This window comes from Polyodon spathula, chromosome 6 (genome assembly GCF_017654505.1).
Source record: "Polyodon spathula isolate WHYD16114869_AA chromosome 6, ASM1765450v1, whole genome shotgun sequence".
Taxonomy (NCBI): domain Eukaryota; kingdom Metazoa; phylum Chordata; class Actinopteri; order Acipenseriformes; family Polyodontidae; genus Polyodon; species Polyodon spathula.
Window position 1 is genome coordinate 23,120,162 of NC_054539.1, and position 12,967 is coordinate 23,133,128.

At 39.4% G+C, this 12,967-nt stretch overlaps 1 protein-coding gene across 4 annotated transcripts in view; it reads right to left on the minus strand.

Moving 5' to 3' along the window:
• The window catches only part of LOC121317042 (rho guanine nucleotide exchange factor 10-like), an 88,944-nt gene that overhangs the window by 29,487 nt on the left and 46,490 nt on the right, over positions 1 to 12,967 (minus strand). For all 4 annotated transcript variants that reach the window (XM_041252602.1, XM_041252599.1, XM_041252600.1 and 1 more), the window contains 5 exons: positions 12,594 to 12,710; positions 11,168 to 11,260; positions 6,869 to 7,039; positions 1,561 to 1,706; positions 1,165 to 1,340 (listed from right to left, as the gene is read on the minus strand). In XM_041252602.1, the coding sequence (XP_041108536.1) occupies positions 1,165 to 1,340; positions 1,561 to 1,706; positions 6,869 to 7,039; positions 11,168 to 11,260; positions 12,594 to 12,710 (703 nt within the window). The remainder of the gene's footprint in view (positions 1 to 1,164; positions 1,341 to 1,560; positions 1,707 to 6,868; positions 7,040 to 11,167; positions 11,261 to 12,593; positions 12,711 to 12,967) is intronic.

Sequence of the window (12,967 nt, forward strand, 5' to 3'; positions counted from 1 at the left end):
CAATATCAGTATACTGATTTTTAATTTTAAAATGCTTTGTACTTTGCTCCCATTTAACCTGGTCAGTAGTGAGCTTTCCAAAACTCCTGAGGGTTGAGTTAATTCCAAGAACTGCAGCGCTTTGAAGTAGTGGAGTGGGCAGCACATAGTAGGTGGCGGTGGTGTAGATGAGCAATCACAATATTACTGGTGCCAACATGAGATTGCGTCATCACAGTCAAGTGGAATCTCTTCACAAAATCAAAACCGATACCCATTATTGTATATGACAAACTATACCTTGTTGCAATTTTAAAAGAAAAAATAAATCAAACCCTGTATCACCACTAACATCCTTCTGTTAATAATGTACAGTCCTTGAACCCTGTAGCTGCCTTCTTTGTTTAAACAAGATGATAATTTATGCTTAACAATACACACTTACCCTAATTAACAACCACTGCGACCAAATAAATCTCATGACATGAAAATCCTGAAATTTTGCTGAAAATCCAACAAAAGCAGAAAAGAAACTTATGTAACGAAAGCCCTTTTTCATGGCAGAAACCTGTCAAGTCTGTGATCCAAAATGCGTAGTGTAACACAAGAAACTGAATCCTCCAACACTGCTGTCAACAAAAAATCTATTCTAGGATTTATGTCATGGAAATTGCTTTTACAAAAAACCAAACCAAAACCACACATTTGCTCCACAGTATATTGCCTCCCTAATAAATCCCAACAGACCCAATACGACCTCTAGTAATTACCCAATCAGCACTGCTCCAAAAGGTGCCATTACAACATCTGATCTACAAAAGAGCTCACAATAGTGCACGTTATTGATCTTACTGGCTCTCCTTCACAGAGCTCAGCAGACTATTAGCTATGCAGCAAATACCGATAAAAACCCATGAATGTTAAAAGGTCAATGCAATACACCTTTAAACACAAACCAGACATTTAATGTCAAACACAGTGACATTGTTTGGTTTTATTTTCTAAGATTAGCAATACCGAACAAAGCATTTTATTAACAACTGAATTTTACCGACACCTGATTGATAATGAGAATGCTATCAACATCCTTTATTAAAATCAGCATACCTTCCTAGATGCACATACCAAAATAAATAAATACATAAAAATAAAGCTGTATTTAAATTGGACAAAGGCTGTACATACTTGGCTTTGCATGAAGCACCACTTTTTCTCCTGAATGCTGAGCAGGGTGTCTGGAGTTTTCTCCCCGCTCTTCATTGCCTCCAAACTCTACCACGTCCACGTGGCTCAGTGGTACACTCCACTTCAGCAAGTACTTCTGACCATGTGGGACAATACCACTGCCTTCACAGGTAGATCTATAAATAGATCAGCCGTTTGCCACAGAAAACCATATTGTTATCGATATACGTTAATTACAATTATAGAATTTCAACTTCTTGATGAAGGAACAATACGATTCTAATAGTTCGATAAAATAACTGTAGAAATAAATAGATTATTAACATCTTTCAAACAGAGTCGTTTTTGTTCTTACGATACATCTGAGCTACTTTTAGATTGTAGAGAGATTCCTACCGGATGTTAACGGTGGCACACATCAGCACATCACTTAGCAAAAACAGCCGGCGTTCTTTGGTTTTGATAACTTCTCCTTTCTCGTTGTAAACAGTTTCCACCATGTCGTCAGAACGGATCAGGTATCTACTCCCACTACTTAGGAGCTGGAAAAAAAAAAAAAAAAATGAAGCAGGGTTTACAATACAACATAGGCTGCACATGTATTTCTTGCTTGTGTTATGAACACCGTTAATGCTGCATGTCTTTCAGCAGGTTACCAATATTAGGAATTAGCATATTTAAGAACGTAGAAGAAATAAATAAATAAATCACAGTGAAAACAAACAGGCAGTATGTGACTAAAACCGTCTAGGTTCTGCTGTGTATAAAAATCTATCAATACATGCAGATTAACTGTTCTAACCCAATATACTCTTAGTATATTACACTAGTACAGTGGTGCACAACTCAGGTCATGGAGGGCCAGTGTCTCTCCTGGTTTTTGTTCTAACCATACCCTAAAATTTGTTAATTGGACCAATTAAGCTTCCAATAAGGTCCAATATAAGTACTTTAGGGTGCAATTGGAATAAAAACCTGCGGGGACACCGGCCCTCCAGGACCGACTTGTGCACCACTGTACTAGTACAACCAGTCAGAAGGAAAACAACAGATGAGACCGATGAAAGTTTAAAGGAAACTTGGGAAGTTTATGTACACCCCCCAGATTGTGAGAGAAACAGTGTTCGGACTTTGGATGGGGATGGAAGAGTGCCCAGAAAAAGAGAGAGACACAAACATCGTCATCATTTCTCCATCAAAAACTGCTGCAATAACACAGCGACCTTGAAGGTTAATGACTACATTTAATTCAGGGAACCAGGGTTATGTTAATAACCTAACCTTTCAAGTATGAAATGTAACCATTACCTAATGGGTAGAATTACCAAACCTGTCGCAAGGCAATACTGCAAACAACCGGAATGCCACAGGGTAAGTCAAGGATACTTTGAGCGTTACCATTAGGAACCCCAGTACAAGTAGCTAGGGAACTCACCTCTAAGTTTATGCTGTAAAGGTCGACCCTGAGGCCATCCTTAACACGACATTCAGCCGACAGAACATCGTAAAAAAAGTGGGGTGTTTAGCCCACACCGCTGCATCACAGATGATCCCTAGAACATAGCCCACAAAGTTGCCTTGCCCCTTGTTGAATGGGCAGTGAGCTTCCCTGGTGGGGACAAGCTAGCTCGCTCATCGGCAGTCTTGACTGTGTCTGTGATCCATTTAGACAGCCACTGCTTAGACAGGGCTTTTTCATGTGACAGCCCCATAACAGACAAAAAATTGTTCAGACTGCCTCCAACTCTGTCCACACAGTATGTTAGCGCCTGCACTGGACACAGCGTATGGAGCTACCGCTCCCTGTCAGACTGGAAAGGAGGCGGATGAAGCGCCTCAAGTTCCACCATGTGGTTAATGTGGAATTTAAGATGGTATTCGGCAAAAAAGCAGGATTGGTGGAAAACGTAACATTTGTCCTGGCTTCTGAAAAAATTAAGCAGGCTTTCAAATTGAAAATGCTTGCATCTCATCCACCCGCTTAGCGGATCTAATTGCAAGTAAGAAAGCATCTTTCATTGATAAATACTTCAGTTCTGCTGAATTCAAGGGCTCAAAGGGGGCTTCATAAGTGCTTCAAGCACTACATTAAGCCTCCAATGAAGGATAATGTCCTTCATAGGTGGTCAAAGCCACGAGCATCCTTTAAAAATTGCCCCGCCAGGAAATGAGCTCCTGGTGAGACTGAATCAACCTTAATATGAAAAGCCTAAATGGCTGCCAAACAGACCTTTAATGTAGAGGGGGATTTCCCCAAATCAAATAGTTCCTATAAAAATTGCAGTATAACTGCCATGAGACAGGTTGTGGGGTCAAAACCCTTAGGCAGGCACCACGTTTGAAAGAAAACAAACAAACAAACAAACAAACACTTGTATCCATACTGGGAACGCATGGATGCTGCTCTGGCATTCTGCAAAGAGTCAATCAACCCTATTTGATAACCCCTGATGGCTCAAATTTTGCTGTGAGCAGGTTGCGCTCAACAGAAAAGCACGAGACACTGTCAGCAGGCGGCTTGGGTTCAATGCTGGTTGAAAAACCCTGCTGTTTAACCAGGCTTGGGGGGAGCGCATGTGCAGAAGACCCAAAGGAAGGGTCTGGGAAGCTGCTGCCATCAAGCCCAGAAGACTTTGAAACATCACTACTGTGAGCTTTTTGTTGCATTGAAAAAGCTTCAGACAAGCACCTATTCTCTGCACTCTGTCCTCCGACAGAGTGGACAGCATGGACCTGGAATCCAGACGCACCCCCAGATAGGACGCTGTCTGCGAGGGTGTGGGCTGGCTCTTTGCACAATTTACCGACAGGGTTAGGTGGAAGTCGGCCAACTAGAAATGGGGCAAAACTACGGTATATGAACTCAATGACCTGGACAGGAAATGGCGTGGCATCCACGGATTGGAGGAGCAGATGTGCTCGTTGACCAAGGGGTCATGGGTAACGTTATAAAAAGGGGACGTAGTGATGTGATCTGTTCCTTTGTGAATGGTTATTTTAAATGACCAGAAGGAGAACCTGTGCTGTGAAACGTGAGTGTTTTGTTTGTTTTTCTTTGCTGTTAATAATACTGTTTGTAATTATTTGGACCGCTAGCACGATCTGGAGCTATTGCCAAAGGCCAGAACTAAACCCGGATCAACAACACTGCACTTTGTTGTCACTAAAGAACTGTATTCACCATGAGCACTAGAGCACGCATTGTGGACTGGCGTTTGTGTTTGTGTATGCGTTACGTGTGGGTGAACTGAAATAGGAGCTTGCACAAATGATGCAATAGTGGCACCTACCGGAGGAAAATTATCCAAGCCAAGCTTCTCCACCTCACACAAACTGTACAGCGTCCCCATGGAATGAGAAACAGCAGGCGTTTTAGCTGGGTGACCCAAAGATGAATGGACCTCAAAAAGAAAGTCCAGGTGTACTGGAGGAGACATCTGAGAGGAAGCGGGATCGTCCTCAAAAATACTGCTGTCGCTTGTCCTCTACAGGCCATGTGACCTGCAAGACATCCGGGGCCTCTTAGTCAGCGGCATAAGCTCTGCTGACAATGACATATGTGCTATCTGTGCTATCTCAGGAGGGGGACTCTTGATCGGCGATCTCCTCCGAGGCAGCGACAGACAGCAGATCTTGCTGACATTCTGTGTGTGCTACTGCCTGTTGTTGTAAAGGCACAGAGGGAGCAGGTGGAACAGTATGCTCATGCAGTAGCTCAGGTAACGCGTTGCCCTTTTGGGAGACCACCTCCCAGAGCTCTGGGATCTATGAGACCGGTGGCTCTTTCTCCTCCTTGAAGAAGACGACAAAGACAGACAGACTGCATTGGCAGTCTCCTACATGATTCTCCTGCTCTCCCTTGGCACAGAGCCCTCATGGTAGGATACAACCCTCTCTTTCTGAGCTGACGGTGCAGGGGAGCCTTGTCCAGGTGGAATGAAGATCGCTCCACAGAGCTGTGACACACTCACTTCTCCAGCGTGTGCTTAGAAAAGCACTCGCAGAACTCACAGGAGTTGTGGTTGGCTAGTGCCTCCTTAGCATGCTCTTGACCCAAACAGGAAGCGCGTGTTCCCATCTCACTATGGTAAAAACTGCAAGCAGCTTAACCCGAAGTGCGCACCTCGGTCTAACGCAGGACAGCTGAGCTCAGCAGCCGCGTTAGTATTTCTGTGAAAAAAAACAGAAGAGACAGAAAAATACTCACACAATACAGTAACCAACCAATTACCATTATTTTAATACCTTTTAGTTTTTTGTTTTTTAAGCTTTGACAGAAAATAGCAGCTTAAAGAGAGAACACAAGTAGCCGATTTAAGGTGTCTGATCCCGGGGAAGTAACAGAGGAGCCGGCGGCTTTGTGTCCCGCGCAACTTGGACGAAAACCACGGAAAGTGCACAGCACGCGAGTAAAATAACTGTAGCCACGTAAAATAAATCGCAATGAAGTGTAATACACAAGCGATAAAATCAGATGTGTGACACTTCTGTTTGTAGATCTCTCTCGCTTCAGGTCAGTGAAAGGAAAAATGATGACTCACAAAATGATCACAGGCACTACTTGCAACTTTGATATATTTATTCAGGTTATCACGATCTTTAATGCTAAATACACATTAGGTAATGGTTACATTCCGTGCTCGATAGGTAACTAAACGGGGTCATATGCCTAAAAACACTGCAGGAAGAGCGATAAAAAAATATTAAAGAAACATGTGCTCTGGCTTTTCTGTTCCGTACCACATCATAGAATGTTATTGCTGTGTTACCTGTTTGACAATGTGGGCAATAGTCCTTACACTATCTGTTCACTAGAATGGACATTTTTAAAAGAGTTGTCAGGATGTTAATGAAAAGAGAAATTAGGAGGTACGTTATTTAAACAGTTGAAGCAACACGTGGGGGGGATGTGTAACGTTATCTTTTTCAGAACCCCGTACTTACTCTTTAATAGAGAATGTCTACGTTTAAAAGTTTCTGAATGTACTAAATGGTGAGATTTATTTTATATATTATAATGTGACCCTCATCATGCACTTCTGTTATGTGAATTCAAGTACTATTCAAGGGGAGAGTACAAAAAAAATGGAGAATGAATATAAAACAGTTAACAGTAGACCGATATTATTTTTATACCTGTAACAATCTGACCCCTTGTGGTGAAACACAGATCAGTTCCATTTTAAACAGCAACCTTGTTTTTAACTTGACAGTAATATACAATATTTCCAAGGCTATGTTGTCAGTTCTGCAAATAAATGTGTAATAAGATACCAGACTAAACATTACACATGTGCAAAAATGAACTGCCCAGACTACAGAGTGTGCTTTTAACTCTAAACTTTTACTTCTATAAATGCATGAAAGAGGTCAGAATAAAATAGGTACCAAAAAAAAAAAAAAAAAAAAAAGCCAGGTTCTACTAGTCATGAGTAACACTCAGCACCAGAAGGATCACTGAAAAAAAAAAAAAAAAATCATAATAATAATAATAATAATAATAATAATAATAATAATAATAATAATAATAAAAAAAAATAATAATAAATCCTCAAAAATAAAAAAGGGCGATCATTTTGAGGTGGTTCAATTATACAAAGAGTGACCCAGAAATAAAGCCGCCTTTATTATCTAGGAATATATGGAATGATTCAGTAAAGTTCCAGCCCTATTTGAAATCGATGATATCTGTACAGCACAGTACCTTGTTAAGATAGCGCTCATTCATGGCTTTCGCTATTTGTTTAATTTCACATCGCTGGTCTGCCTCCCTCTTCCTCTCGTTTAGTTTCTCTGCTAATGTTTCAAGTTCCGTCAGAGCCATCTGTAGAGGTAGTCTGTCAGGGTGTCCTTTAGGGGTGTTTTTCAACATATCCTAAGCAAAAATATTCCATATATAAAGAAATAAACAGACATGCAGAGAACACATTATATATATATATATATATATATATATATATATATATATATATATATATATATATATATATATATATATATATATATATACACACACACACACACACACAATATATATATATATATATATATATATATATATATATATATATATATATATATATATATATATATAGATAGATAGATAGATAGATAGATAGACATACACATACATACATTACCAGTCAAAAGTTTGAGTACACTTGCTGGAAACTAGGTTTTTTTCATAATTGACAATGTTTTACGTATACATGTTACAATATACAAAACAAAACATAAGGAGTATCAAAGCAATGTTCAAGAAAATTGAAAATGGTAGCAATCTTGGAATCCTCAAAATAGCCACCCTTTGCCTTAATAAACATGAGGCATTGAGTTAACAAGTTTCAGCAGGAAATCACGCAATATGTCTTCCCAGCTCTTCTGCAGTAATTCCCAGAGATTTAGGGCACTTCTGTCCAGTTCGTCCCATACAAGTTCTATGGGATTGAGGTCTGGAGACTGGGCAGGCCAGTTCATTAGATTGAGTTGTCCTTTACTTTCCTTCTTCGCCAGATAGTTTTTGCACATCTTTGAGGTGTGTTTCGGGTCTTTATCTTGCTGAAGAATGAAGGACTTCCCAACTAGCCATAATTCTGATGGAATAGCATGCTTCTGAAGTATGCTATGATAGCCATGCTGGTTGAGCTTGCCATGGACTTGGTAAAGATCACCAACTCTGTCACCAGCAAAGTAACCTCAGACCATGACACTGCCTCCTCCATGCTTGACAGTGGAACCACACATGCAGAACTCATGCGCTCACCCTCTCTGCGTCTTACAAATACTCGGCGGTTGGACCCAAATATTTCAAATTTTGACTCGTCGGTCCATAAGACTGACTTCCACTCCTCAAAACGTCCAATTTCTGTGTTTTTTGGCCCAGGCAAGTCTCTTCTTCTTATTCTGCACTCTTAACAATGGTTTCTTTGCAGCAATTCCTCCAGTCAGGCCAGCTTCACGCAACCTCCTCTGAACAGTTGATGTTGAAACATCTGTACTTCTAGTAGCATTTAGCTGAGCTTGCATTTCAGGGGCAGTTAATCACCGGTTTTGCAGACTTGTGACTCAAATGAACTTATTCTCAAATTCTGAGGTCACCCTTGGCCTGCCTGACCTTGTTCGGTCCTCATGAGTGCCAGTTTCTTCAAATCGTTTGATGGTCTTGGCCACAGCAGTTACAGACACTTGCAAAGTTCTTGCGATTTGTCTTAAAGATTGACCTTCATTTCTTAATGTAATTACAGTCTTTTTTCTTTGCTTAACTGAGCGTATTTTGTCATTTTCTGCTCCCTTACATTCAGGAATGATAAACTTGTGCCTATCTCCCTATATTTATAGCACTCATGGATCCTCACCTGTTAACAATAATTGGTGACAAAAGGTTAATTAGGTAACATGCTAGTTAACTCAGAGAACATCCAACAAAGGTTAACCTATAGGTGGGGTTCAAGGGGCGGAGCTAGGCACCAACAACCTATCACCTCCTGTCATCAATTAAATCTACCTTATTTAAACATTAGTCACCTCTACCTAGTTGTCTTGTGTTTTTTTGTTTCCTCCTCCTCCCTCCTCCTCCTCTAGCATCTCAACCACCTTTGCATCGATCTCCTCTGGGGGGTTAGTGATTCCACTTTCTCCAACCCTTTGTTAAGCTCCGCTTCATTTACCTCATAGAGGAGGGTTCTCCATGAGTCAGAGGGGACCCCCGGCCAAACCCTTCCATCTGCATGTATGTTTCTTTTGGGATTCTTCTTTCAGGTCTGATGCCTCTATGTGAGGGTCCCCAAGTGGTGGCATCCCTTGTGTTTGTCGGGTCTCCTCAAAGACGGTGGCCCCTCTCCTGTTTGTCGGGTCTCCTCAGCGACGGAACCCCCCTTCTATTATGTTGGGCTTTGAAGAGGCGGAACACCACGAATTATATGTTTTAACAAACACTAACTTTAAGTTTTCTTTCCGGTTCGTGAGCCTCTTCGTATGTCGGGTAACCTCAGAGACGATGCCCCTCTTGGTATGTCGGGTCACCTCAAAGACGGTGGCCCCCCTCCTGTTTGTCGGGTCTCCTCAGCGATGGAACCCCCCTACTGTATATGTTGGGTCAGGAAGAGCCGGAACCTCTTTTGTGTTAACACCACCAATTCATGTTTTTCTTTCTGGTTCGCGAGCCTCTTGGGTCACCTCAAAGACGGTGGCCCCCCTCCTGTTTATCGTGTCTATCGATCAAGTAAATGTTGGGCCCTGAAGAGGCGGAACCCCTCTCTCCATGTGTATATGTTTACTAATTCTGTCAATAAACACTATCAGGGGCCATAGCTCAGCCCCGTGAAAGACTTCTTTATACTTAGGCCAGTGTTCTAACACCCTGTTATACACATTTCATACTTTTAACTGACTTGGGCTTCAGACTGAGACTGAAATTCCTTTGCTTTGGGTGACCATTTCATTGAAATTGACAAGATTTACATTTTCATTTAAAAATAAAATTTTTGAATGCAATTCACTTATGATTATCAGCTTATATAAGTACATGTATCATGTAATGAAATATTAAGTGTTTATACAGTTAAAAGCATGGATAATCATGAAAAACCTGGTTTCAAGCAGGTGTACTCAAACACTTGACTGGTACTGTGTGTGTATGTATATGTGTGTGTGTGTGTGTGTGTGTGTGTGTATATATATATTTATATATATATATATATATATATATATATATATATATATATATATATATATATATATAGATAGATAAAGAAAGAAAAATCATGATTTAGCTATCAAGAAGTTGCAGCCACTGTGTACTGAAGTTGTGGTTTTGGTGCAGTCAAATATAAAACAGTTTGCACGTATACATACTTGCATTTTTGTTCATTTGTTCAAAAATAAGAACAAACATACAAATAGATAACCAGAACATAAGTTCTTAAGACTCCCTCTTTATCTCCATTTGAAATAAAATGTTTTACGCTGTATTTCATTATAAGTGAAGTTACTGCTAACTACACATAACATACAGTACAAGAGTAAAAGTAAATTGAACAGCCACTACAGTATTTACAAAACGGCAATAAACCTTCAGTCACAAAAATCAACAGTAAGTACTTGCACCACTGTACCGTTGCTAACCATAGCAATGGGAAATAGGATCACCGATTGGCTAGAGAGGATGATGTGGCATACCAACCCCCCACTAGCAAAATACGACGTGTGTGACGTTTCCTTTTTTGTTTCAGTTTATTTTGCAACAAAATTACACATAAATAGAAACATTGTAGTCACATTAAAAGTTGCGGCAACTATAAAAAGATGTGGTTTGTGTTAAAAGTTGCGGTTTCTGCAACAAATTCATGGCATGCAATTTTCTTACAGCCACATATACATATATAATAACGTACCCAGGTTTGCCAATGGAATGAGGCAAGTAAAGGGATTTCCTCATTGAATGTTTCCTTGCTAAGTCTAGTAAGAAATTCTCAGGATTTACAGAAGTCTGCTCATTAATGAATGTTTCAAATAATCACTGTACTATTTAAATAGTTTGTATGGCTGAATAGCACCACCTGGTGGCCACATGTCTTTGTGGTTTGCTAAAAAAAAAATGTAAGCATGTTTTCTGCGAGCCAAGGTTGAATGTTTATTTGACAATAAATAAATAAATAAATACATACATACATACAATAAACAGCATTAAGTAGTGCATGTGTTGCTTGTTTCCAATGTTCTAAGTGCGTCTGTTGCACCAGGCTATATATATTTTTTTTAAATGTATGTACTTCCCCTTCATTATTTAATAAACAAAGCCATTCATATTTTACGCTTAATCAGGAAAACAAATGTCTGGCCTAACTAAGGGAGTAATGGTACGAATGCATGGACAACGATTCATTAAAATTAGCAAGCGCTCTGTGACACTATGATGTTAGACACATATAATTTGTTAGTTGAGATGTTTATAATATTTATAGCATGGCAAGTTGTGATAGTAAAACTTGTAATTGCAGTTTACCTGAAGAAGCAGAATGAACTGTGGGAAGCGCTGGATAGGTTTCATCATTAACCCATACAGTGTACTGCGATCGCAGCTGGAATCCTGACAGTGCTGCAGAAATGAAAGCCTTTAGTTAATAAAACACTCCAAACTTCCACTTGGACAGGGGAAAAAAAACATGCTCTACAAATATAACGTTTTTCATAAACAAACAAATGGTAGCTATGAAGTGGGTTGATTTCATATTCACTAGCCTAACAGAAGGACGTCATAGGACAAGTGCTGAGTTCCTGGCCAGCCTAGTTGCCATATTAAATAGTTACTGTACAGCTGTATCTGCAACATAACTTCCAATAAACCATGGCTAGTGCTACTTTAATTACAACGCTTATTACAGCTTGGTGATTTGGGGAGGGGGGGTCATCCCACATTCAGTTTAAATATCCTATGGACTTACTGATTATATAATAATTATTCATATTTTCAAAATGTTTACTCTAGTCTTTAATCAATTCCTACTTTGAAAAAAAGAAAATTCCATATACACGAATAGACCTTTTGTTATTTAGTTGTTTGGTTCTAGTTTAAGTTCTAGTTCTAGTTCAAATATCAAATTAGGGGCGTCATTTCCTATGTGTTGGGGGGAGGGGGGGGGGGGGTGGAAGTGGATCATGTATTTTTTTTTTTAAATCTGTGCTCTTTAGTTGCTTTTGTGCATTTTCATTTTCAAGGGAACTGTGGCATTTAGCAGAAACATATCGTTCTGAATTAAAATACTTCTTCTGTTGAAAATATAGTACTACAGTGCATCTAAATGGAAGCCTACTTATTTCAAAACAGTCCTTTCAGCTGCGGGCCAAAATGAAATAATCAGATATCAATCAGTCGGATATGCGAGCGCTGGCTGTATTAATACTGCTTATGCCCAAGTAAAATTATTTATACATGCTGTAAAGAAAAGGTACCATAGATTTGAAAACAAGATTTAGGTTCATGTGTTGGGCTGTGCTGTGTGTTTTCAGGTTTAGGTTCATGTGTAGTGCTGTGCTGTGTGTTTTCAGGTTTGCATAGCTGCTCTATAAACTCATCATTGTCTTTTTCACAGTGGACTGGCAAAAAAATTATATTTAAGGTGGTACACTGCAGTATTATATATGATCTGGTAGGCAAAGTTTTACATGAAAATCAATGTAATACATTCCTTCTTTTTGTCAAGTTTGTTATAAACCAGTGCCGTGCTTGGTAAAAATACTTGCACATTTTGTATAATTTATTTTAAGAATAAGAATGGTGTTGACCAAGCGCAGCACGCTATCTCGTCGTAAACTGGCCCAATTATTGCCTGTTTTCTCATTCGTGATGCTATTTGGGAATTAAAAACTGACAGTAAAACACTAAAGATATGGCTCTAATCTATGTCCAATTTAAAAAGGGGTTCACTTACTTTCAAAAATTCAAGAAAAGCTGGCTTTGTTTCACATGTTTTCTTGACAACTCCCATGGCTGTGCTGAAATTATTCACATACTCACTATATGCATCTAGCACCATGGACTTGGAAAACTTAAAAAAAATAAAGAGATTTTTTTTTTTTTTATCATCATCATTACAAACAATGTGTGTACTCTTATGCTGAAGATAAAAAAAAAAAAAAGAAAAAGGAACACAGTTTGTAATGTCAACAAAGATTGCAATGAAGTTCTATTGCATGCAATCTGCAGGTATCCTGTAAATAAAATCTCCATGGTAAATAAAACAGAGGCAGAGGCATCATCACAGGTTCAGTATTGAGACAATCAACTTCAGTACACGGTTTACTT